This window comes from Henckelia pumila, chromosome 3 (assembly GCF_033568475.1).
Source record: "Henckelia pumila isolate YLH828 chromosome 3, ASM3356847v2, whole genome shotgun sequence".
Taxonomy (NCBI): Eukaryota; Viridiplantae; Streptophyta; class Magnoliopsida; order Lamiales; family Gesneriaceae; genus Henckelia; species Henckelia pumila.
The window spans coordinates 179,950,424-179,977,999 of record NC_133122.1 but is presented as its reverse complement, the minus strand read 5'-3'; the positions used below and the strand labels follow the sequence as shown (position 1 = coordinate 179,977,999).

The following is a 27,576-nucleotide window of genomic DNA, read 5'->3' as shown; positions in this document are numbered from 1 at the left end:
TTATCAATAAATTAAATATGCTCACAAAATGACCCAATAAGTAATATTAAATTCAAATAAAGGCAATCCCCATCTCAAAATACCGGACACTCCATTAATATTCCATCTTTGGACAAAATATTAACTTGTAAATGATATCTTGGTGTAGTAATCAAATACTGATCATATTAACATATCAAATAATAAATCTTCCTTTGGGCCGATTTATTATTCATATGTAAAACCAAATAATAATCACATATTTATTACTACAACTGCACATGTAATTCTGTTAAATAATAACCTTCATTTGGGCCGATTAATTATTCACATAAGTTACATGTACAAAACTTTTTATATTCCAAAACAAATTAATTTCCACAATAAAGGTCACTTTGGCGACATGTTGCTTCAATCAATTTATCCCAAAATATATATACCTTAAACGTTCCTTTATTCCAATTTAATATCAAAGAAAATTGACCCTTTTCTTAAAAAATAAATTTTAAGTATTTTGGTCAAATTCAATTATTTAACCATTAATCGTACGATCAATGCTGACTGGTGGGAAAATCAGACAATTTACTGGTCATGGGTGATCTTTTCGGGTTGGATTCCCATATATTCAAAAAATTAACTGACCCATGTATATTGACCTGATAAACTTAATCCATTGAAAATAATCAATTAATTCAAATAATGCAAACTTCATAAGGGATACCGAAAATTGATAGTAAATAACATGTCAAATAATAATCTTCCTTTGGACCGGTTATTATTCACATGAAAACCGAATAACTATCACAATTTTACCCTTATATAAACACATATGTAATCATATTAAATATTGATATTTCTTTGGGCCGATTAATACTAATAAAAATTACATATACAAAATAATGCGATCATGGATGGCTCGCATGCTGATCAAGTGACTAAGGATCCGTTGGAGATACCACGAGGACCGGTTACGGGAGGCCGAGCTCAGAAGTTTAAGGAAGCACTTCAATCTTTGTTGCTGAAGACACAAGAGGGCGTTGGATTTCTTGATATTCAATTTGGAGAAAGTTATAATCTTATTGAGGTCAAAGGAGGTCAAGAAAGTGAAGAAATTGAAGGCCCTGCTCGAAGCCAAGGCACGCCCGCGCCCCAGACTCGCGCGCCCGCTCTATTATTTTGCGAAGAAGAAGCGCGCCCGCGCCTCATGATCGCGCGCCCGCGCTACCTTATCGCGTGCCCGCGCCATTGTCTGGGCAAATTTGGCGCGCCCGCCCCATGCCCTTTTACATGCACCGAAGGTGTTTGTGTGTGTGTTCGGGATTTTTAATATTTTGGATTTACTTTGTTTATTTTAGGTCTTTTATTCCTACTAGGAAACTTTAGGAGATATCTTTGATATCTTTTTGATTTATTTTGCGTTATCTTTCAATATTTTGGGTTGTAATATAAATACTACAACATTCATTATTTTAATGATAACTAAGATTTTCAGATTATTGATTATTCAATACAAAATTCTCTTTAGAATTTTATCAAAGCTTTTGCTTTGCCCAAAATCAAACTTATCAAAGTTTCATAGATTTATGGCGTTTGTCAATCGATTTTCAATTGGGTTGTCAAAGACAGGTTCCTTTTAAGGTCTAATTGAATATTTGATTGTTTTCTATCGTGAATTCTCTGTTGCTAGTTACAGGTTCAACTAGAGGTGGAGATTCTAAAATCTGTTACTTGTTTCAAAGTCGAGACAACATTATTGAATTCTTTTGTTATCGAATTGAGGTGCGATTCGTTGAAATCGTTTTGCCTTTCATACATAAGATTCATATCATTTGGTATCAAAGCTTAAGGTTTTGACTCAAGTAAGTCGTATCCTTCTTTAATCTATATTCTTTCTTCGTTCTTCATTCTTCGTTCATCGTTCGTCGTTCTTCGTTCTTCATCTATCTCATCTCAAATTTCTGTGTCATTCTTTCAAACTTGTTATCCAAGTCTCGTGTCTTGTGCTACAAGTTATAAATTCAAAAAAAAAAAAAAGTAGAGACCGAAAAAAAAAGGGGGGCTTCAAAAAAAAAAATAGAAGAAGTAAGATAACTTGTGGACAATTTTCGTTCTTGTTCATCCTTGGGTGCAAGTTAAAATTCGAGCATCCATAAATTTCTTCTTCTTGTTTTTGTCGATCTTCGAGAGTCGATCTTCAAGCGTCTAAAAGTTGTGAACTTGAGAGTTTGATTCACTTTTACACAAAGCGAATGCCTACATAAATTGAGTGAAAAGAAAAAGAGTGTTGGAGTGATTCGTTTGGAGTGATCTGTGAGAACTTGTGTGAGGAATTTTAATACTAACCTTTTTCTTGCAGGTACCATGAATCCTAATAAAGATGCTAGTGAAAGTGTGAACCAAGGAATTTCCAAGGTTCAAATGGATGCGTTGATGGGTCAATTTACTAGGGTGATGAGGTCGGAGTTGGAACATCTTCATGAGCGGATGAGTAGATTGGAGGAGAGTAGTGGTAGTGGAAAAAAATAAAGATAGGAAGGGGAATAATTTTGAAGGAGATGAGGAGAGTTTTGATGAGAATTGGGATGGAGAGAGAAGAGTACATGGAGTTAGACATGGGCGAGAAGCAGTACGAGGAAAACATACGGAGTGCAGTAAGGAGGATGGAAATATTAGTAGTATTAAGATGAAAATTCCAGCGTTTCATGGGAAGTCTGACCCGGAGGCGTACTTGGAATGGGAGAAGCGTGTGGAGTTTGTGTTTGATTGCCATCACTATTCTGACCTTAAGAAAGTGAGGTTGGCAGTGGTTGAGTTTGTAGACTATGCGTTAATCTGGTGGGATCAATTAGTGACCACTAGAAGAAGGTGTGGAGAGCCGCCTATTGAGACGTGGGAGGAGATGAAGCGTGTCATGAAGAAGCGGTTTGTGCCTAACTATTATTGTTGTGGGGACCCGGGTTGCTAATCTCATCTTAGAGCAATAAATGATTAATTAACAATTAATCAAACAATACAAGAATAATAAACCAAGAGCTAAATTTTTTTTTTTTTAAATAAGGCCCCTCGCTCGATCGGGTAAATGTTACCGATCGAGCGAGCATAAAATTGCAGCTCTCGGTCTGAATCCATTTTGGCCTCGCTCGATCAGTGAAAATCTCCCGATCGAGCGAGCCCAAAAACTCACTCCTCTGCTTTGGCAAAATACAAGCCTCGCTCGATCGGTGAAGTTCACCCGATCGAGCGGGCACCCTGTCCAGAGAATAAAAATGCTTCTTTGCTGTATAATTGATTCCAAATCTCATACAAACTTCATATAAATTTCTCAACATTATTCTACATAATTTACATGCATTCAAACTCATACTAAGTGATCTAGAATACATGAACTCTCAAGTATAAATCAATACTTGGCAAAAATAATATATACAAAGGTTCTTGCTTTCTAACATGTTTACCAAATCATAAATACATGTCATCTGCTTAAAACCCGAATCACCACATGCTATCTCTCTTCTCAAGCTATCCAAGCCAACTCTAGCTTGATCATGCCCCAAACTGATGCAATGCACACATACAAACAAAGCAACAGCCGGATAACTCCGGTGAGAATAAATCTCAGTATGAAAGACATGCATATACATCATGAAAGCATATGGAATCTATATTCTATAAAACTCTAAAATCATAAAACATGTAATAACATGTAATTCATAGAATCATCATCGCCGCTTAAACTCTTAACACATAATGATTCATCTAAAGCAATAACACACATTCATATCTAGAATAGTGTATCACAACATGCTAGAATTTATAACTGCATAATCTAAACCATAGAAAACTCTAGGTTAATGCATAAATGCAATGCATGTGCCAAGGAAAAGGCTATCAAATCTGATATCAACAAAGCTTAGTTCTTTGGGATCCCGAGGAATAAAATAACTATCAAAACGCCGACACTCCCAATCGAGGTGGCATCAAGTATCTTAATCCTCTGACTTTGGTGCAATTATAGAGAGTCTTCTGGCTCTGAAAGCGAAGGCTGCAATCCATGCCACTCAACTATAATTCTCCAAACGTCATTTCGCAATCTAGGCTAATCTGCCCTTATGCTTTACAGGCTGGAGTTCAAGATGAATGCAACATAAGCTGTATGCATTAAAGAGTGTAAAACATCTTGAACATATAATCACATAATCAATCAAAGCATCAAAACTCACATAAATCACATAAAAGCACTGAAACAACTACGTATGTGATTTCAGGATAACTCGAAAACCACCACATTCTCGAGTTGTTCTACTTGGCAGGAATAATGTCGATTCATACCTGTGATCGGGATTCAATCATCTTGAATCATTGCAAAGTCTTGCAAATGCTGATCAATAACAACTTGCCAATTCTGTCATCTCAATGCTAGCCAAATCGGTAATCAAAATCTGCTCATTTCAATCAGTGCTACTTGAAGGTATTCTTGATTCAACTTCAAACACTTCAAGTCATTCGAACTCGAACTCGTCGATTCGACTTTGATAATCTTCAATTCAAATCTGAAATGATTTATAACATAGCTAAACATCAAGTTCAAATCTGAATCGATGTTTCATTAAAACTTATTCAGTTCAAATCTTGCTAAGACAATCGAAATTCTATCGACGTCGCAACTATTCGAGTTCGATAAATCTTTCGATTCAAATATCATTATATCTTCATTCTAAACATAATCTCATATTCAATTCATCCACAATAAACTTGAAGATGAGCTCTAGACATTTAGAATGCATAACAATTCAAAATCTTGAACCGGCGGCGTAACGGTACGATTTCGATCTTTCCAAAAGCTTAAACATCAATATGATTACAACCTTAACATAATAACATCAACAATTTCAGCAGCTTATACACGTGGATATCATCCATAAAAATCAGATTTTCGAGAAATCTTTCAATATTCCAAAACATGTCCAAACGACGATCTTTTCTCGATCCGTCTTGGATATGCTATCGTCGTATATGCTAGAACATGTTTATACAATCAAATCTTAATTCTAACAACAACTTAAAATTCAAACATGGTAGAACTTCATAAAACTTACGTCAAAACGTAGCACTCGGAGCTGTGATCGCAAATATATGTTCAATTGGAAATTCTACCGGACAGATCAAAAGATATCGGAGTTTGAAAAGGCAAAAATGTCTTAACCCTTCTCTTTTCTTTTCTCACGGTTTCTTTTCTGATTACCCTCTGAATCCCACGTGAATGAGGGCTAGGAATATGTGAATTTAGATATATATTGGCCTAATTGCAATTTAGTCCCTGAATTCTTTAATAATTGCAATTTGGTCCTCGGCCAATCTTTTAATTCAATTTCAATCCTAAATAATTTAAGAATATTAGAATTCAAATCTAAACTCTAAATATTCTCAAATTAAATATTTTCGGATTAAAATTAAATTATTTCGGACCTTATCGCATTTTAGTCCTTGAACTTCTCAATATTTGCAATTGGGTCTTTTCTCGGATTTCATACTCAAATTAAATCCTTGATATTTATCATCTTAAAATTCACATCTTAAATTCCATAAATATCAATTCAAATATTTTTAATCTTTTAATTTAAGAATTTCGGATATTAAAATCTTAAAATCCAAAAATCCTCAAATTAAATATTTCTGACCCGAAATTGAAATCTCTAATTTCTTAACTTCTTCAATTCATCTTTTCACTTTTATTCGAAATTTAAATCTTAAATCCCGTAATTAAGAACTTAATATTTTCGGGCCTTACAATTCCTCCCCTCTAAGGAATGATTTCGTCCTCGAAATCGCATTCGATCTTACTGCTGATTCTCGTAAGAGTATAACTAACTGAAGTAATACTTACTTCAATTCTCTGAGCTTTCGATATCTATTTTGATATCTTTTCTTCTATCGTATCTTAATTTTTCTTTCTGATTGCTTCTGCAATACATATAATCACTGAGTCAACTTATATCTAAGTTGCTCTTTCTCGTGATCGAATTCTGCATCAGTTCATCTGTCTTGCTTAACATCTTATCTACTTCTGTTGTATCTGAATTGAATGCACATACATATTGTAGCTGATATTCTTTAGCCAATGCATATAGATAACAATTCATCTATCTGACAATTCGAGTATTAATCCATAAGCTAGATCAAATACTCATATGAATCAATTCTGAAACCTCTTTCTGAACCTAATGATTCTCGAAAAAGAACTTCTTAACTGATCATTTTGTTCAGGCTTCAAATCTATATCTGTTACTCATTTGCTCATTCTGTCTATACTGTTCTATTCTTATTCTGTTCAAAGCCATCTTCACCTTCGCTATCATTTCGTGACTCATAGCTGGTCTGATAGCTGATATTTCTGAAATTTTATTTCAATATAAAGACAATTCTGTGTTTCTGATCAATCAATCATCAAAATAATGTCTTTATATCTATCAAATAGCTGTTACAGGAATTATGGTAATCACGTGGCAAATAATCAATCAACTAGTACCGAATCTAGTACTATAGTTTTGAGCATATCCTCAAAAATCTGGATAATCACATCTGATAGTCCACTAATCAGATGATGGTATAATGAAATCTCATACAACCAAACACTCAGAACATCTGACAATCAATGCCACAATCTAGAAAACAAATCTAAAGTCTCTATCTCGACAATAGATTTCAATAATTCCTGTAACCTGATCAACTTGCTAAATGTATAACCAGTATCTTTTTATGTTTGTATCATATCTAATACAACATATTAATGAATCTGTCGAAATCTACTACACTCTAAACCGCAAAATCATGACGATTCGAGTAGATTCGAACCAAAGTCGTTCACAAAGTTGATCTGATTTCAACTCTTATGTAACTAATCTGTTACATAAACCACTTGAGTTCTTCTTTTCTGCTTATTTTAGTGGAATTTTCGTATTGGTACTGTCAATTATGTCGTATCTGCTTTCATTTCTTTCACCAATACTCATCTCCAAGTAAAGACTACATGTACCTCATACATGTTTAGACAACTGAATGGATATTAAATCTGTTGTCATATGCCTCTTTCAGAATCTGATATTCCATGTCTAGAATATCTGGCATAATCAAACGATTAATCACCACAAACATTCATATGTTCTGCTCTGCTGTCTTATCTCTTATCTTAATCTAGCATTCTCAATCAATATTCTATTGCTTGATCTAAGATCAATATTGCTTTTATCTTTCCAAACTAATTCAAGTTTAGCTTGGATCGCAACAATTCTGATCGTTTAAGTATTTGTCAAGCATAAACATACAACAAGTACAGATCTGTACCCAATAAATCCAGCAATTAGCTAAAACCCAAAAATCTTGCTAATAGTCTGAATCTGAATTTCTATCAGTTACAAGCCAAATTCTTCAAGATAAACTGAATATTCACATCAAATAATCCAGAATTCTCAAATTTCAAATCAAAGGAACTCGCTCAAGTCAAGGTCACCCAAAATCAAACATTCTGAATGACAAAATCTGCACAGCGAAAACAACTCACTTGCATATCAAAACTTAAAGCGAGTAAATCAAACAGACTCTAGCAAATGAATAAGAGTCAATCAAAATCGATCGAGGTCGAATACAAAAACCTCAGAATCGATAGCAAGAAATTCAAGAATCATGATTTCTATGATGGAATAGCTTCAGCAAAATTGAAGAAAAAGCTCAACTGTAACTGATTTTTCTTATTCTCTATTGATATAGTTTCATTTATTAATTCTTAATTCTCAGCTGACAATAGTCGAATATACTCTTTTCGACTTAACTTATTGTCATAGAATTAATCATCATTTCGGTACTACATAACTCTTTTCTACTAAATCTGCTAGCTGTTTCTGAAGTTCTTCAGTTCAAGTAATGCTCTTCTATACTAATTGTCATAATACCATTGTACTAGACAACACTCTATATAGAACTGCATTCATGTCGTAGAAAGGTCGAAATATGGCATTAAACTATTTCTGTACATTCTAACCACTGACATAGCTGTCAATTCTAGGTTACTGCTGTACTAGTTCAATATATCGACTAAACTTCTACTGACATTCTTCTACGGTCATCGTGATATAAACAGTACCGACATAATAGAAATTTATTTCTGCAACTCATATCAAATAGATCTCTACTCATTGCTATTGCTGATCTAACTTAATCACTGCACAGAATCAATCAATTCTTATCTGATACTCAGTTATTGCATTAATATCTATAATGCATTCTAGCTTAATATCTCACGTCTGATATTAGCATATTCAATTTTATTTCCTCAAGTCTGTATTTCATAGAATCTTACAAATATATTCCATCTACTCAAAGGCAAAATTTCAGCAAATACGATGAATACAGGCTCATCAGATACAGATTATAGCATAACAAATCACTGATCTATGAATGTATGCTATGCAATCAATATATAAGCGGTTAACTATAATTAACTCACTTACCTGTAATATTCTTATCTGATACAACTTGAGCCTTATTTTCTGTACTTGCATTGCCTATGACCTTATCTGTCATTCACATGTTCTCTCGATCTGTTTCAGCTAAGGAAGCTATGCTTATATGTCTTCATCTGCTGGCGTTTAGACTGAATCAATCTTTGCTGCTATTGCCACTATCTCTTGATTCATAGCTATACTGCTATGGAAGTTGTAGTGGAGGTGATGATCATAGTGTTTCCACAATTACAGAGGCATGAATAAAATTCAACGCTGCCTCGTACTACCGGTTCATGATTTCGTTCTTCTCTTACTGGCTTGAAATCAACTTATGCGTCTCTACTATTCTATCATCTTTAGCATATACGGAAAGAAACAATTCTGTTTACTTACCTGCCAAACAATTTCAGTACTTCTTCTGGCAACTTCACCAACTTCTTGCTAAGTCCTGGAGTTGATATAAAATCAGGCTGGTTCTATGTTCATCTGAATATGCTTCTCTTGAACAACTGATCCAGCTCTTCAAATCAACTCCTTTCTAGACATAGCATATTATGTATCTTTCTGAGTTGATGATTCATAGCTTTGGAGTTGTTCAAATAACATACTCCTCAGTGCAATCGGCTCAAAAACTTACCTCAACACTGTTATGTTCTATCTGCGGTTCTGTTCTGTCTGTGGTTCTCATACTCTCTGCATACGCTGTCTTATTCGATAACAGAAGCAATATATATGACAGAGATTATAACATACAATTGCAGTATAACATACATATAATCTCATGCTTCTGAATAGAACACATACTTGCAAATACTCATGTTTTTTTCACATAGTACATGCTTAAGACGAATTCACTATTTCTAATGAATTCAATAACTCAGGCATACATATCAGCATATAAGCATGTAATTCTTATCTCAATAAAGCAAGTCGTGTTCAACCAAACAATCATCGTCGCATACAATTCTGTAAATCAAGTAAAGCATAATCATGCAATACTATAAATGCATGCGACTCCATCTACCCCGCTCAACTTCTATCTGAGTTCAAGACTTTATGCTCCAAGACTTTACGCTCTGATACCACCTGTTGTGGGGACCCGGGTTGCTAATCTCATCTTAGGGCAATAAATGATTAATTAACAATTAATCAAACAATACAAGAATAATAAACCAAGAGCTAAATTTTTTTTTTTTTAATAAGGCCCCTCGCTCGATCGGGTAAATGTTACCGATCGAGCGAGCATAAAATTGCAGCTCTCGGTCTGAATCCATTTTGGCCTCGCTCGATCAGTGAAAATCTCCCGATCGAGCGAGCCCAAAAACTCACTCCTCTGTTTTGGCAAAATACAGGCCTCGCTCGATCGGTGAAGTTCACCCGATCGAGCGGGCACCCTGTCCAGAGAATAAAAATGCTTCTTTGCTGTATAATTGATTCCAAATCTCATACAAACTTCATATAAATTTCTCAACATTATTCTACATAATTTACATGCATTCAAACTCATACTAAGTGATCTAGAATACATGAACTCTCAAGTATAAATCAATACTTGGCAAAAATAATATATACAAAGGTTCTTGCTTTCTAACATGTTTACCAAATCATAAATACATGTCATCTGCTTAAAACCCGAATCACCACATGCTATCTCTCTTCTCAAGCTATCCAAGCCAACTCTAGCTTGATCATGCCCCAAACTGATGCAATGCACACATACAAACAAAGCAACAGCCGGATAACTTCGATGAGAATAAATCTCAGTATGAAAGACATGCATATACATCATGAAAGCATATGGAATCTATATTCTATAAAACTCTAAAATCATAAAACATGTAATAACATGTAATTCATAGAATCATCATCGCCGCTTAAACTCTTAACACATAATGATTCATCTAAAGCAATAACACACATTCATATCTAGAATAGTGTATCACAACATGCTAGAATTTATAACTGCATAATCTAAACCATAGAAAACTCTAGGTTAATGCATAAATGCAATGCATGTGCCAAGGAAAAGGCTATCAAATCTGATATCAACAAAGCTTAGTTCTTTGGGATCCCGAGGAATAAAATAACTATCAAACCGCCGACACTCCCAATCGAGGTGGCATCAAGTATCTTAATCCTCTGACTTTGGTGCAATTATAGAGAGTCTTCTGGCTCTGAAAGCGAAGGCTGCAATCCATGCCACTCAACTATAATTCTCCAAACGTCATTTCGCAATCTAGGCTAATCTGCCCTTATGCTTTACAGGCTGGAGTTCAAGATGAATGCAACATAAGCTGTATGCATTAAAGAGTGTAAAACATCTTGAACATATAATCACATAATCAATCAAAGCATCAAAACTCACATAAATCACATAAAAGCACTGAAACAACTACGTATGTGATTTCAGGATAACTCGAAAACCACCACATTCTCGAGTTGTTCTACTTTGCAGGAATAATGTCGATTCATACCTGTGATCGGGATTCAATCATCTTGAATCATTGCAAAGTCTTGCAAATGCTGATCAATAACAACTTGCCAATTCTGTCATCTCAATGCTAGCCAAATCGGTAATCAAAATCTGCTCATTTCAATCAGTGCTACTTGAAGGTATTCTTGATTCAACTTCAAACACTTCAAGTCATTCGAACTCGAACTCGTCGATTCGACTTTGATAATCTTCAATTCAAATCTGAAATGATTTATAACATAGCTAAACATCAAGTTCAAATCTGAATCGATGTTTCATTAAAACTTATTCAGTTCAAATCTTGCTAAGACAATCGAAATTCTATCGACGTCGCAACTATTCGAGTTCGATAAATCTTTCGATTCAAATATCATTATATCTTCATTCTAAACATAATCTCATATTCAATTCATCCATAATAAACTTGAAGATGAGCTCTAGACATTTAGAATGCATAACAATTCAAAATCTTGAACCGGCGGCGTAACGGTACGATTTCGATCTTTCCAAAAGCTTAAACATCAATATGATTACCACCTTAACATAATAACATCAAAAATTTCAGCAGCTTATACACGTGAATATCATCCATAAAAATCAGATTTTCGAGAAATCTTTCAATATTCCAAAACATGTCCAAACGACGATTTTTTCTCGATCCGTCTTGGATATGCTATCGTCGTATATGCTAGAACATGTTTATACAATCAAATCTTAATTCTAACAACAACTTAAAATTCAAACATGGTAGAACTTCATAAAACTTACGTCAAAACGTAGCACTCGGAGCTGTGATCGCAAATATATGTTCAATTGGAAATTCTACCGGACAGATCAAAAGATATCGGAGTTTGAAAAGGCAAAAATGTCTTAACCCTTCTCTTTTCTTTTCTCACGGTTTCTTTTCTGATTACCCTCTGAATCCCACGTGAATGAGGGCTAGGAATATGTGAATTTAGATATATATTGGCTTAATTGCAATTTAGTCCTTGAATTCTTTAATAATTGCAATTTGGTCCTCGGCCAATCTTTTAATTCAATTTCAATCCTAAATAATTTAAGAATATTAGAATTCCAATCTAAACTCTAAATATTCTCAAATTAAATATTCTCGGATTAAAATTAAATTATTTCGGACCTTATCGCATTTTAGTCCTTGAACTTCTCAATATTTGCAAATGGGTCATTTCTCGGATTTCATACTCAAATTAAATCCTTGATATTTATCATCTTGAAATTCACATCTTAAATTCCATAAATATCAATTCAAATGTTTTTAATCTTTTAATTTAAGAATTTCGGATATTAAAATCTTAAAATCCAAAAATCCTCAAATTAAATATTTCTGACCCGAAATTGAAATCTCTAATTTCTTAACTTCTTCAATTCATCTTTTCACTTTTATTCGAAATTTAAATCTTAAATCCCGTAATTAAGAACTTAATATTTTCGGGCCTTACAATTATCGTGACATGTACAGGCGATTACAAACTCTGAAGCAAGGTCCAAGAAGCGTGGAGGATTACTACAAGGAGTTGGAAACCACGATGATCCGGGCCAACATTGAGGAGGATAATGAAGCTACAATGGCCAGATTTTTGTGCGGTTTGAATAGAGAAATCAAAGATCAAGTGGAGCTTCGCCACTATTTTGATTTGGATGAGATGGTGCAGACAGCCATGAAGGTGGAGCAGCAGCTCAAGAGGAGAGGAGCTGGTCGACTTCCTACCGGTGGAGGATCGTCAACTCCTTGGCGTCCAAGCGTTGCAAAACGGGAGGACAACAAGTCGGTGTCCAAGCCAAAATTTGACACCAAATTGGAGGCACCAAAACAAGTGAGTAAAGGTACACCTGAAACTACTAATACTCGTTCTAGGGATATTAAATGTTTTAGATGTCAAGGACTTGGTCATACTGCCAGTCAGTGTCCTAATAAAAAAAATTATGATTATGAATGCTGGTGGTGAGATTGAGTCGGAGAGTGAGGATGAGAAATATGATAGTATGTCTGCGTTGGAGGATCCTGATGAAGAGGGATATGATGCGGTGGTTGGAGAATTGCTAGTGACTAGGAGAGTGTTGAATGTACAACAAAAGGAGGAGGAAGAAACTCAAAGGGAGAATTTATTCCATACTAGATGCTCTGTGAATAACAAAGTATGTAGTGTTATTATTGATAGTGGGAGTTGCACTAATGTAGCGAGTTATGAGCTGGTGGAAAAGTTGAGTTTGCCTGTTATAAAGCATCCTCAACCTTATAAATTGCAGTGGTTTAATGATAGCTCGGAGGTGAGAGTGCATAAGCAGGTGGTAGTACCATTTTCCATTGGTAAATATGTAGATGAAGTGTTGTGTGATGTGGTGCCTATGCAAGCTTGTCATATTTTGTTGGGTAGGCCGTGGCAATTTGATAGAAAGGTGATACATGACGGTTTTAAAAATCGTTATTCTTTTACCTTGAAAAAGGATCTTATTGTATTGTTACCGATGACTCCAAAGCAAGTGTTGGAGGACCATTTGAAAAATAAAAAGAAAGAAGAGGCCGAAAAAAAGAGTGAACAAAAAAGTGAGATGACCTTAGAAAAAAATATTGAGAGAAAAAAAGATGAAAAAAAAATTGAGAGGAAAGAGGCCGATAAAAAAATATTTATGGCCCAAAAAAGTGAGTTGCGAGAGATTTTACATGAGCATACTCCACTTGTGTTGATTTTTTATAAGGAGTTTTTCCTTAACACAAGTGATATAGCCGAAAATCTTCCGAGCAATGTTGTTTCTCTTTTGCAGGAATTTGAAGATTTATTTCCGGAGGATTTGCCTCAAGGATTACCACCTTTGAGGGGGATTGAGCATCAAATTGATTTTGTGCCCGGAAGTGCGTTGCCAAACCGTCCAGCGTATAGGAGCAACCCGGAGGAAACAAAAGAACTACAAAGGCAGGTAAGTGAACTTCTTGATAAGGGGTTTGTACGTGAGTCTATGTCTCCTTGTGCAGTGCCTGTTTTGTTGGTTCCTAAGAAAGACGGTTCATGGAGAATGTGTGTGGATTGTAGAGCTATTAATAGCATTACCATCAAGTATAGGCATCCTATTCATAGACTAGATGATATGTTGGATGAGTTGCATGGTTCTAGCGTCTTTAGTAAAATTGATTTAAAAAGTGGTTACCATCAAATTAGGATGAGAGAAGGTGATGAGTGGAAAACTGCTTTTAAAACTAAATATGGCTTGTATGAGTGGTTAGTTATGCCCTTTGGATTAACTAATGCACCTAGCACTTTTATGAGATTGATGAATCATGTGTTGCGTGCTTATATTGGAAAATTTGTTGTGGTATATTTTGATGATATCTTGGTGTATAGCAAAAATTTGGATGATCATGTCGAACACTTGAGAATTGTGCTAATCACACTAAAAGCTGAACATTTGTATGTTAACTTGAAAAAGTGTGTGTTTTGTACAAAAGAACTTGAGTTTCTTGGCTTTGTTGTGAGTTCCCAAGGTGTCAGAGTTGATGAGAACAAGGTAAGTGCAATTCGAGATTGGCCAACACCTACTTCTATTGGTCAAGTTTGAAGTTTTCATGGCCTTGCAAGTTTTTATAGGAGATTTATGAAAGATTTCAGTACTTTGGCGGCACCTATGACTGCGGTGATTAAAAAGAACGTTCCATTCCATTGGGGCGAGGAGCAAGAGAAGTCTTTTAATATTGTCAAGCATAAATTAATTAATGCTCCTTTACTTGTTTTACCTGATTTTTCTAATACCTTTGAAATTGAATGTGATGCGTCAGGTGTAGGGATTGGAGGTGTCTTGATGCAAGGTGGGAGACCGATTGCATACTTCAGTGAGAAGCTAAGTGGGGCGTCCTTGAATTATCCTACCTACGACAAGGAGTTTTATACGTTGGTAAGGGTACTTGAGACATAGCAACACTATTTGAGGCCAAAAGAATTTGTGATTCATACAGATCATGAGTCTTTGAAGCATCTCAAAGGACAACAAAAGCTGAACAAGAGACATGCCAAGTGGGTGGCGTTTGTGGAAACTTTTCCCTACGTTGTCAAATACAAGCAAGGGAAGGAAAATGTGGTAGCGGATGCTCTATCACGAAGGTATGTACTTTTAGCTACTCTAGATTCTAAATTCTTAGGAATTGAGTATGTGAAAGAGTTATATCCTAGTGATCTTGATTTTGGTGAGATGTATGCGTCATGTTTGCATGGTCCAAAAGATAAATTCTTCATGCATGATGGGTATTTGTTTAAGGAGGATAAGTTGTGTGTTCTTAAGTCATCTATTCGTGAATTATTTGTTAAGAAATCACATGGGGGTGGTTTAATGGGGCATTTTGGAGTGGCTAAAACTTATGAAACTTTGCATGAACATTTTTATTGGCCACAAATGAAGCATGATGTTGAGAAAATTTGCGAAAGATGTGTGACTTGTAGGAAAGCAAAGTCTAGACAACAACCACATGGTTTGTATACTCCACTTCCTGTTCCTAATGAACCGTGGGTAGATATCTCTATGGACTTTGTTTTAGGACTACCGAGATCTAAGAAGGGGAGGGATTCAATTTTTGTTGTGGTTGATAGATTTTCTAAGATGGCTCATTTTATTGCGTGTCATAAATCTGATGATGCATCTCATGTTGCGGACTTGTTCTTTAATGAAATTGTTAGATTGCATGGCATGCCTAGGAGTATTGTGTCTGATAGAGATACTCATTTTTTGAGCTACTTTTGGAAAACATTATGGTGCAAACTTGGTACTAAATTACTGTTTTCGACTACTTGTCATCCTCAAACGGATGGTCAAACTGAAGTTGTTAATAGAATGTTAGGAACTTTGTTGCGTACTATAATTAAAAAGAATTTGAAGAGTTGGGAAGAGTGTTTGCCATTTGTTGAGTTTGCATATAATCGTAGTGTGCATTCTACTACAAATTTTTCACCCTTTGAAATTGTGTATGGTTTTAATCCTTTAACCCCGTTGGATTTGATGTCTTTACCTATGAGTGAAAGGGTTAACATGGATGGTAAGAAAAAGGCGGAATTTGTGAGAAATTTGCATGAAAAAGTGAAGACAAACATTGAGAAAAAGAATTTGCAGTATACAAAGCAAGCAAATAAGGGAAAGAAGAGAGTTGTGTTTGAACCAGGAGATTGGGTGTGGTTGCATTTGAGAAAAGAGCGGTTTCCTGAAAAACGGCGCTCAAAGCTTCTACCTAGAGGCGATGGACCGTTTCAAGTATTGGAGCGCATCAACGACAACGCTTACAAATTAGATTTGCCAGGTGAGTATAATGTCAGTGCTACTTTTAATGTTTCTGATTTATCTCCGTTTGATGTAGGTGATGATCAAGATTTGAGGACAAATCCTTTTCAAGAAGGGAAGGATGATGCGATCATGGATGGCTCGCATGCTGATCAAGTGACTAAGGATCCGTTGGAGATACCACGAGGACCGGTTACGAGAGGCCGAGCTCAGAAGTTTAAGGAAGCACTTCAATCTTTGTTGCTGAAGACACAAGAGGGCGTTAGATTTCTTGATATTTAATTTGGATGAAGTTATAATCTTATTGAGGTCAAAGGAGGTCAATAAAGTGAAGAAATTGAAGGCCCTGCTCGAAGCCAAGGCGCGCCTACGCCCCAGACTCGCGCGCCCGCGCCATTATTTTGCGAAGAAGAAGTGTGCCCGCGCCTCATGATCTCGCGTCTGCGCTTACGGATGCCAAATTGACGATGTTTTTGCGAACTCTCGGCGCGCCTGTGCTACCTTATCGCGCGCCCGCGCCATTGTCTGCGCAACTTTGGCGCGCCCGCGCCTCTCTCTAGCGTGCCCGCGTCATGCCCTTTTATATGCATCGAAGGTGTTTGTATGTGTGTTCGGGATTTTTAATATTTTGGATTTACTTTGTTTATTTTAGGTCTTTTATTCCTACTAGGAAACTTTAGGAGATATCTTTGATATCTTTTTGATTTATTTTGTGTTATCTTTCAATATTTTGGGTTGTAATATAAATACTACAACATTCATTATTTTAATGATAACTAAGATTTTCAGATTATTGATTATTCAATACAAAATTCTCTTTAGAATTTTATCAAAGCTTTTGATTTACCCAAAATCAAACTTATCAAAGTTTCAGAGCTTTGTGGCGTTTGTCAATCGATTTTCAATTGGATTGTCAAAGACAGGTTCCTTTGAAGGTCTAATTGAATCTTTAATTGTTTTCTATCGTGAATTCTATGTTGCTAGTTACAGGTTCAACTAGAGGTGGAGATTCCAAAATATGTTATTTGTTTCAAAGTCGGGACAACATTATTGAATTCTTTTGTTATCGAATTGAGGTGCGATTCGTTGAAATCGTGTTGCCTTTCATACATAAGATTCATATCATTAAACTTTTTATATTTCAAAATAAATTGATTTTAATCAACTCATTTTAAAATATATAAAAATAACTTTATCATTATTTGAATAATTAAAAATTTAAATCTTTAAGCCAAATTATCCTTAAAACCCAAAACAAAATGAGTTTATGACCGAATTAAACTTGATCCAAAAAATATGTGATGGGTTAGAAAATTTACCAAAAAAACTGAAAAAATTTCGTTTCCTTCATTTTTAATTTTTTTTTTAAAATTTTCGAATTTTCGAAAATTGCCAAAAATAGAAAAAAAAAAAAAAAAAAAAAAAAACCTAACCCATCTCCTTCCTCATCCTTATTGCCACCGCCGCCATTCCTCCGGCCGATTCCGACAGGCCTGTGACAGCACGCAGGTCGGCGACCACCACTGCACCATCACCAACCTCAATCGTTCCTTGATCGGCCGGAAAAAATTTTTTGAACTTTGAAGCTCGCGACCAGGGTAGTCGAAGCTTTGACTTCAAAATCCGGCGGCTATGAGACTGAATCCGGCCAATAAACTGTACTATGTGAGGCGCCTTATCACGGGCAACAAAACGCCTCATGCTTCGCCACCGAAAACGTCCTGTAGGTCGGCCGATTGGCCTTGAATCCGGCGGCCAGAAACCCTAGATCAAGAAATTCGATTTTCCAGCTTTTTTTTTAAATAAATCCGAATAAAAAATCTGGACTTAAAAATTCAAATTTGATTCAAAATAATCATAGTCTGTTTTCGATTAAACCAAATCGAATATAAACTGTATCTCAATGATTTAAACATGAGTGGCTCTGATACCACTTGTTAGGAAAAATTTTCTATAAACTTAAAGCCAGAATCATCATGCTAAATCATCAAAATTAAAATTGTAAACTGAAGCGGAAGCGTACCTTGATTCATAATAATTGATATCGATGTAGATCTGCATGGTTTGGCCTTCCAGATCAACACGATTTGCAATGTATCAGGGGACCATAACCCTATATTTATATTTTGAGATTCTATTTAAGCTCATCAATCAAATAGAAAAGTTCACTAGTATCTACACATTAAAGGTCACACCCTATTAGATACATTAAAACCCAAATAAACCGAAATATTTTGAGATTCTATTTAAGCCCATCAATCAAATAGAAAAGCTCACTAGTATCTCCACATTAAAGGTCACACCATATTAGATACATTAAAACCCAAATAAACCGAAACATTAATTAGATCACTTTTATAGGCTAACTTTATTTGACAGTACATAATACATAATTATTTACATATAAGCGCAACGTTGGATTATCCAACAGTTAATTTAGCATTAGTTAATAGAGATGCATTTTATTGTATGAACTCGCTTTTATATTTAATCATGAGCTCGAAGTCCTGCTCTATTATATGCTTAATGTGTTCGAAAACGAACGGAGTTCGAGCTAAGGCTCTTTAAACATGATAAACGATCGAGCTCGATCTATTCGTGAGTTTAATTTCGAAACGAGCTGATCTGAGCCTCATAACAAACGCTTGAATGAAGCATGTTTGATTTTAAATAATCGCACTAGATAGAGCAAACAGTGTCAGTAACCGACGCCAAAGTGGAAAGCTACATTGATTTTCACAGAGTAGAAGAACAACATTATGTACAATATGATACAAGCCCAAGGCTACACCTCACGGGGTGGCATTCGTTTTTTCATTAATCATGAACAACAATTGACCATCCGTAATCAAATCCACATCAAGAATTTTTCCTGCTTCTTCTGATAGAAGACAATAGCACGATGGATCTGGCAACTCTAGCTTCTTTGAAGCTACTTCAATCAGATCTTCAATGCTCTGAGGAACCCACATTACAAGACCATGTTTTCGACCCTCCTTACGATCCAATGGATGAAAAGGGAACACAGTGCACTTCCTTTTGTGTGCTCTATCTGTTAAAAACCCGACATCATGTGTTACTATCTGAATCCGGCAAGCATACAGAAGTTCGAAGATTTTATAGTACCTGTAAGCTCTTCAGAATGATCAGGAAATCTGGATGATTGAGTCGCCTTTGCGTCCTCCACTAGTCTAATCATGTTTTTGTTTCCGGACATTCTTGCCTCATCAACTGCTGTGTTGCCCCATCTTTTAAAAATTATGCGCATTCGAAAAGTGTTAGCTTCCGGGGGGACTTGACATATATTATATATTCAAGATCATATTTTCTTTTAAGTTTGAATTATAAGTAATGCTTGAGAGCTAAGAAGTGAGTACTGTGACTGGTTAAAGAATTAAGGATACCTGTCCTTGATGAAAACGCTGGCTCCTGCCTCCAAAAGCAGCTTAGCCATCATATAATATCCTTGAGAAGAAGCTATATGAAGTGGTGTACGATTATCATAATCTTTAGTGTTCGGATCTATGCCGTATGATAACACCCTTCTGAGCAAATCTGAATCACCTCTTGCAACCACAGAGCACAAGAAACTACCCGCGTTAACTATTTTCAGTAACGCCCCTTCTTTGGAAAGCAAAGAAGCAACTCTGTCATGCCCGTTCTTGATGGCTTCAAGTATTGGTGTGCTTCCAGCATTATCTGTTCATAAACACATGAAAGTTTAAGTTTCTGCAGCATTTGAAGTACGTACGAGTTTTACAAATTTAATGTATCTGAAAAGTATCATTTCTGTAGTTTACCTGCAGCATTGACGTCCACACCTTCTTGTAGAAGGAAATTAGTAATATCTTCGAATCCTCTAGATGCAGCAAGATGCTGCAGGGGAAAAATTAGCACATGCTTTTTAGCAATAGTTTTTTTTTTTTTTTCACTTCTTTCCATATTTAATCTTGATGAATTTCCATTATCTTGTTCCATCGTATAGCATTGTTAGTTCACCAAACATATGAAGAATGTCACGAGGATGCCTTATAAACTATTTCAGCATTCAAAAACAATCAGGAAAGAGATAAGAACACAATTCAAAATCCTACCAATGAGAAATAGGAAACAAGTAATTCTACACTTATTGTTGTCTTTCAGCAATGAAGATCTTTAGGTTCAGTAACTATTGGAGAATATTAGAGTTTAATCTGCTTTGTGACAAAAGAATTTGGCAGTCGACTAAGCATTATACATTGGCTAACTAAAATCGAGTAAGTTAGTCTATAGAATAAATAAATCACAACAAAAAATGTCCTTACCAAGGCTGATCTTCCATCATAATCTCTCTTGTTGGGATCCGCTCCAGCTCGAATCAGACTTTTTAGTTGATTCAGATCACCAAAATAAGCTGCACTATTGACTCTCAAAGCCAGTTCAGCCTCTTGTTTTCCAATATGGAATGTAATATCAGACTCCAGTTGCTTCACACGAATATTTGAATCTTTAAGCTACAATAAAAAAAACAAACTTGTTGGACTATTTGGATAAATTCAAGCTTACAAAGATATGTCTCCCCATGACATAAATGACAACAAAATGGAGAAAACATGTGGAGCTAGTGGGCAACTCGACAAAGTTTAACTACCTCCAGCAAGTTCGTTAATATTTTTCGGCCATCATGAAAATATATCTCAAGAACATTCGAAAAAGATTGTTTATCAATACGCAGGAGTCTACACAGCTCACAAACTCGAACAGTGTATGGCTGGGGGATGTTACAAAGAATGGAGATTTCTCCGAACAAGCTGTTGGGCTTCAGAAGAGAGACTGAATCTTCTAACCCATCTGCTCCAATGCAAATTTCTTCCTGTAAATATATAGCATCTATAACTCAATCCAGCATCTGAAAATGAAAATACGGAGGAAATTGGGTATAGGGGAAAAATCTGGAGGATTTCAAGAAATGTACCAGAACACCATCACACACAAAATATAGCTGATCCACAGCATTTCCCTGTTCCATTATTACTTCTCCCGGCAGAAAAAATTCTTCATGGACCTTGGTTACCTACAGAGGGAAGTACATGTAATAACATAAACTGGTAAACAAAAGTTAACTGATCTTCTTTCTTTCTTTAGGAAACACTTTAAAAAGAGATCAAACATGTGTAGTAGCATTTTCAACATATAGCATTAAAAACAAAAATGTTTAGTTGCATAAGTAAAAAAATTAGTCAAGAGATCAACTTACAATTTGGTTGATGAATTCTAAGGAGCAGTCCTTGAAAAGGGGAACATTCTCAACATATGACTTGTACAGGGTCTGGGATATCTGCAAAATGTGTATGACTTTGTAACTTCAAATAATTATCTTTTCAAACTATGATAATATACGTAGCATCTGCAACGTACGTTTCTTGGAACTACCAATGTACTAATAGGAAATGCTAAAGCTTTAAACAACTCACAATTTCCAAAATTTGGTTTGTGTAAATAACTGACATATGGGTTTTTTAGGAGCTTACCTTGGCACGAATGGAAATTGGGATATCTTGGAGAACAGCAGCATCAGTGTAGCTGCTTTCATATTGTAGACGTAAGTGACCTTTAATTTGATTACGGAGATCCCTCCCCAGTTTATTTCTGTTCATATATTTCAAAAGATCTGTTGTTTTATCCCTATATCTTTCTGTTTTTGATCCTTTGACGATCAAGGCAGTCATGTTACCAATTAAATATGCACCAAGAATCATGTCGAAAGAGACATATATCATAACAAATATCATTTCCCTCAAATTGACTGCATGTATATCTCCATAACCTGCACAAGACCGTGATCGTTGATTAGAGAAGTCTAACATTGCAATGGCATGCAACATGGGGAAAGGAAACAATTCAAATTTTAATCCATATGACCATACAACAAGATAAATACCAAAATTTCCAGATTGGTATATAATGGATGCCACCTCATAACATTTCTGAGATCAATTCACATGCCATCTTGAAACACCTAACAGTCCATCCCATCTTTCAGTGTATTGTCCATTCAAACCAGGGATGATTCCCTTAGTTCAGCGAACATTCTAAGGGTCACCACCGCTCAATTTTACCTAAATTTGTTAACATTAATATGGTTGCTTCTACCAAGTATCTCTTACTTGAAAACTTAAGGCAGAAACAGGGTATTGTCACAATTCTGGAAAGACAATAATTAATATTGCTACTTCTACAAAATTAACTTGACAATAGACTTCAATTTTATTTTATTCTTTTATTTGTTGAGTGATCGACATACATTCTGCTAAATTATGACCACATATATCCGATGACAACAAAAGATGTAACTAGCAGATGCTTTGTTCGACATCTTCCTTTATTAGCTGAAAATGATTATTTACCCCACACAGAAATGATAATAGATTTGGCGCGAAACAACAAACAAAGATGTAGCAATGGAGTATAAGACTAGGACTCACCTACGGTAGCCATAGTTACAATGGCAAAGTATAGAGAAGTGGTGTATCGATTCCAGAGATCAATCTCTCTGAAATGTGAATAACTATAATCCCCCATTTTCAAACTCCCAATCCATGTGTACCCTTCCTTTTCTTCGGGGAGAGTAGTGGCTAAGTAGTAGAAGATACAAGCTGCTGTATGAGTGCAGTAGAGTTCAACAGTTATAAGTTTCACTATCCTTGTGAAGAGATAATTTATTCTGATATCCTTTTCCAGCACCTCTAAGAAATCAGTAACCTTGCGAACTCGAGTCAATCTAATCCATAGAAGGTAGCGGACCTCTTCTTTTCTACCGGCAGCCTAATCAGAAAATGAAGTTATATGTTAAGCAAATTAGATGCAATAAAAGTCACTTCAAAGAACAAATTAAGATACTGTCATCTCAATTTTGCGTGTTCACAAACTCTTCATTATAGACTTGTGTTAGGGTCGAAAAATTTCATTGGTTTTCCTATGTTAGACGAACCATTTACTTTCTCTCATTCAAATATAAAAATATTTCACGTCAACAAATTTGTTATCAACCTCAGATGATAATAAAAGAGTATGTATCCAGGAGATGAGAATATCTAACCTTATAGATTATATCCCAAGGCATACAACCTAGAAGATCAAATATGAAATGAGATTTGAGATAACTGAAAAAGAAAGAAAGAAAGAAAGAAAGAAAGAAAGAAGACATCAATTCAAAGTAACAATATTATAGCAAAACCTATGAGAATGCACGTGTGAATTCATGTAGTTTGTCCAAGACTGTGAGGGGAAACGAAAATACTGACCGTAGGGCGATTGGGGTACGCTTTTGTATTAATTTGTAGGAACGACTATCTCTGTAAGACACAAAGAATTGCAAGATAATGTCAATAAGGAAAACCAATTGACCGGCAATGTCCAAGAAGAGAAGATTCTTAGGCAGTCCTCGAAAGAAGCCGAACTCCAGTGGTGTGAAGAAAGATGAGTATATTGCCCATATCAGTATGAATTTCTCCCACACCTTGTACCACCTGCGCGCAGTTATCCTCCAATAGTCAAGGTTCAAGTTGTAAAAAATGTCCTTGTCACTTGAAATAACTGTGTTTAACCATGGCTATGGATGGATTTCGCATTGACAAATATCAATAATGCACATAACTGGAATAAATCTCCATCTTTATTGTTCCCTCTGGAGAATTCAAATTTTTCTCAATGGTTACTGGCTTTTTTCGAATTTCGATTATGGCAACCAATTATGACATGGTATGACAGTTATATCAGCCAAGTTGAATATAACGTTCAAGAAGGAATAAAATTAACCAACAAAATGCAAGATGCACAGATAGCATTCATGTTGCGCTGCATTTAAAGCCAAATGAAAATTGTTGTATTTCTTTAATTTTCGTATGACAAAATTCTATATTACTTGAAGGATTTCAAATTTTTTTTCTCATTCTCAGTACTTTGACAAACAAAAATTAAGCAACACGTAGATTCTTACATCATGTTTATTGCATGGCTGCATGGGACTCTGGGAGTCATTGTTGATTTTATGTGAACATATATAATATTATATTACGAAACCAAAAATCTAGCAATTGCTCAAGTATTTTAGATAAATGTAGAAGGCAATGCATGCTGTTGACCCTCCATATCCTGCTTTGCAGTCACACTTCTATTTTACAATCTTACTTTTCAAGAGGGGAAAAAAAGAAGAAGAAGTCAAAATCACTGTAGGGAATTAGGATTTCTGTCATCGGTGTATATATATATATATCATAATTAGGTAACACCAAACTTCCCATGCATTTCGTTAATAAAGAACAACAAAAACAAGGAGAAATATTTATTTCCGACTTGTTACATAATTGTACCGGATTTATCAGTTTTTTTATAATACATGAATATATGAATATTAATTTATTAGAGTATATACTCTTGTTTCCTAATCAATTTTTTTTATGTTTATTATATTGTGATTCCATGCTACACTGAGAGTTTTACTATATGTATTTTTGTAAAATTATATTTTTAAGAATATAACAAAAAAATACCGATCAACCTTATATTTTTTAGTTTGAAATGAATTGTCTACGTGTGCGTGGATTTCATGAGTAAGAGGGCTTGATAGTTGATTCTATGCATATTCTCAGGTAGGCACAAAGCATTACGTGCCAAATCTATCCAAATCAAGAACCCCAGATGGCGAAGTATAATTAATAAGTAATAACATTAATTACTAAATCAACCCTACTTTTAGTAGTAGACATATTTTTTTAGTTATAAAAAAAAAAAAGCTTTTTAAATTTCCACCTGTCACCAATCAGCCGCCTCTATCGTGAATCCATTAATGCAAAACTAGTCTTTAATTTAATTTAAAGCCATTCAATCAATCAAGCAAACTCAAAAGTCAACCCCCATATCTAGTATCCAATGACATACTACACGGCCGCCACGTCACCGCCATTATCAATGGCGGGAATGATTCCCTCCCCCTTCACCTTCTTCCCCAGAACACAAACTGATCAATCCAGAACCTCTTATTTTTCCATGGCAACAAACTCAATTTTTTTCAGAGAAATAAATCTCATCATGATCTGTATGTCAAATTAGTGAAGCTGCGCGCTGCTGCTACTCGTGAATCGAGATTGATTGTATATAGAAAATAAATCGCATACGTATACCTGTTATCGGGGTGGATGAAGAAGCCCTGGGAGAGATCTTTGAGGCCATTGATGACTCTCTGCCTGCTAAATTTGGGCTCCGCAGACAACTCATTCTCCATCAACGTGAATTGGCTGTGTCGAGATGATCTGATCCTGTCCCGCAATTCCTCCACCACATATTCATCTCCCCCGTCGATCGAATGATCTTCTCCCCCGGTGGTATTCCCATCCTGCATCTTCGACGGTTTCCGCTTGAACGACATTTTCGAGTCGATTTCAATCCGATTATTGGAAATAATTAACAGATATAATTTGAATGTGTGGGGGAGGGGAAGAAGAAATTAAAATCAAAAGGGTGATGTGAATTCACGTGAAACAGTGGAGTTTGTGTTAATGGCTTCTTGGATAGAATAATTAATAGATATCCATGGTTGTAATTCTCGTTGGTAATTAAAATATCACATCACATGCAAATTTGTGTGAGTTTAATAATTGGATTGGATGATAAAGAACAACAACTGTTGCACTGCAATCTCTCCTCAGTCGTGTATTTATAGAAAATTCGAGGTTTCTTTTAGTTACTTTTGGTTTCTTCTCTCCAAATATAATCCATTTTTTAATGTATCATAAATAATTCGGGGTTCTGTAAATAAAATATTTTTAAAAAAAATAAGTCTTTATATTTTACTTCGGTGAACAATCTTTTATCGTTATTCGTTATACCGTACCAAAAATATTGGTATGATAAAAATTTATACCGGTATCGATACCGAAATTCCGAAATTTTGGTATGGAAAAAATTCATACTGATACCGTACAGATACCGGAAAAAAAAATTGGTATACCGAAAAATGTCTTTATATCGAAAAAAATTTGGTATGGTATTCCGATAATTCGGTATTTTGGTATGGTATCCCAGCTCAGCCCTAGTTACTAGTAATCGAAGCACACGATTTGCGTGTGTACTGAAAAATTAACTATCAGGTAGCAAAATTTGATTTTTGTAATCAAGAAGTAAATTTGAAGAACTAATTTATCAAAGTAAAACGTGAAGTAGTGGAAATGCGAGAATGAGGATTGTCTTTTTGCTTAGTGTTTGGGGGATGAGAAGAGTAATAATATAGGAAAATTTTAAATATTTAGAATTAAAAAACAGAATCAATGTAAAACATGAAGGGTAATTGTGGAAGAACATTTTAATGTGTTCTTAACATATCAAAGCAATTTCTATGATACCCTTAACTATTATTAAATAGAATAGATACTTGTCTCAAATATACAAACTTATTTGGTTTTCACACATGTTAAATCAAGGGAAAAAGTAAGTTCAAAAAGTTGTTACATTCATCTTGAATCATTAAGCTCATTATAAAGACATAAATATCTTCTCATTGTGGAGAAAAATTAGCTCATAAAGAACATGAATATATTCTAGTAGAGGAGAAGTCTGGATTTGAGTCTTGTCAATACTATCATATTGAAGTAGTGTCCAATAAGATATCCAACGACCCATCTTATTTGCACACAAGTATATGGACAGTGTCATGTGCTAATATCGACCAAACCTTTGATTTGATTCCAGCAAAAAGAAAAAATAATCATCTCCATCATGTAATAAGAAAAGAAGTAAAAATTAAACACATTTTATTTCTCTAGATTAACTTCTACATATAAAGCATCAATAGTTTTTTGTTTGAATAATTAATGAACCAAAGGCATACATTTTTATATTATAATAATAATAATATAATATGCATATAGACATACAAACACATATATCTATTGAAATGACACGTGTCTAGGATGGGCTTAATTTAATGTTGGTAATATATATTTTTTGTTTTGGTGATAGGTCATGAACATTGGAGAGCATCCGTTGAAAATTATGATGTGATGTGTGATTTAGGGGAATAAATAAATAAATAAATAAAAGGCAAAGGGAATTTTTTTTTTTTTTGGAAGAAATAAATAAATAAATAAATAAAAGGCAAAGGGAATTTTTTATTTTTTTTGAAAAAAAAAACCCCAAAATGTCGTGTAATCGCATCATTATTACATTTGTTTCGCAGTCATTTCAAGGGGAAATGATTTTTTTTCCTATTAATTTGTCGGTTATTTTTTTTTATTTATTAATTTTTCAAAGTTTGTTCGATATATTAGTTTTCGACTATTTTAGTCTAATTATTATTGTGACACCAGAAAATGA

General features: G+C 35.0%; 1 protein-coding gene across 2 annotated transcripts; it reads right to left on the bottom strand.

The window, feature by feature from the left end:
• Positions 1-18,951: 18,951 nt before the first annotated feature.
• Positions 18,952-25,876, bottom strand: LOC140890379 (potassium channel SKOR-like). Of its 2 annotated transcripts, XM_073298136.1 has the most exons (13): positions 25,389-25,876; positions 23,511-23,735; positions 23,306-23,369; positions 22,692-23,031; positions 21,738-22,033; positions 21,464-21,544; positions 21,182-21,280; positions 20,858-21,079; positions 20,532-20,720; positions 20,028-20,103; positions 19,632-19,926; positions 19,354-19,475; positions 18,953-19,279 (listed from the first exon to the last, which is right to left on the bottom strand). In XM_073298136.1, the coding sequence occupies exons 1-13, from the start codon at positions 25,631-25,633 to the stop codon at positions 19,020-19,022; spliced, it is 2,514 nt and encodes an 837-aa protein (XP_073154237.1). In that variant the 5' UTR covers positions 25,634-25,876; the 3' UTR covers positions 18,953-19,019. The 2 variants fall into 2 exon arrangements, with proteins under 2 accessions (XP_073154238.1, XP_073154237.1); XM_073298137.1 differs by lacking the exon at positions 25,389-25,876 and having other exon boundaries at positions 18,952-19,279; positions 23,306-23,334; positions 23,511-23,533.
• Positions 25,877-27,576: the final 1,700 nt, after the last annotated feature.

Excerpts from the sequence above, each read along its gene's own strand:
- LOC140890379 (XM_073298136.1), bottom strand. The coding sequence starts at position 25,633 with ATGTCGTTCAAGCGGAAACCGTCGAAGATGCAGGATGGGAATACCACC. Across the intron at positions 23,032-23,305 it reads CTTGGGATATAATCTATAAG|GCTGCCGGTAGAAAAGAAGA; the intron begins GTTAGATATTCT and ends TTTTCTGATTAG. Across the intron at positions 21,080-21,181 it reads TTGTGTGTGATGGTGTTCTG|GAAGAAATTTGCATTGGAGC; the intron begins GTACATTTCTTG and ends ATATATTTACAG.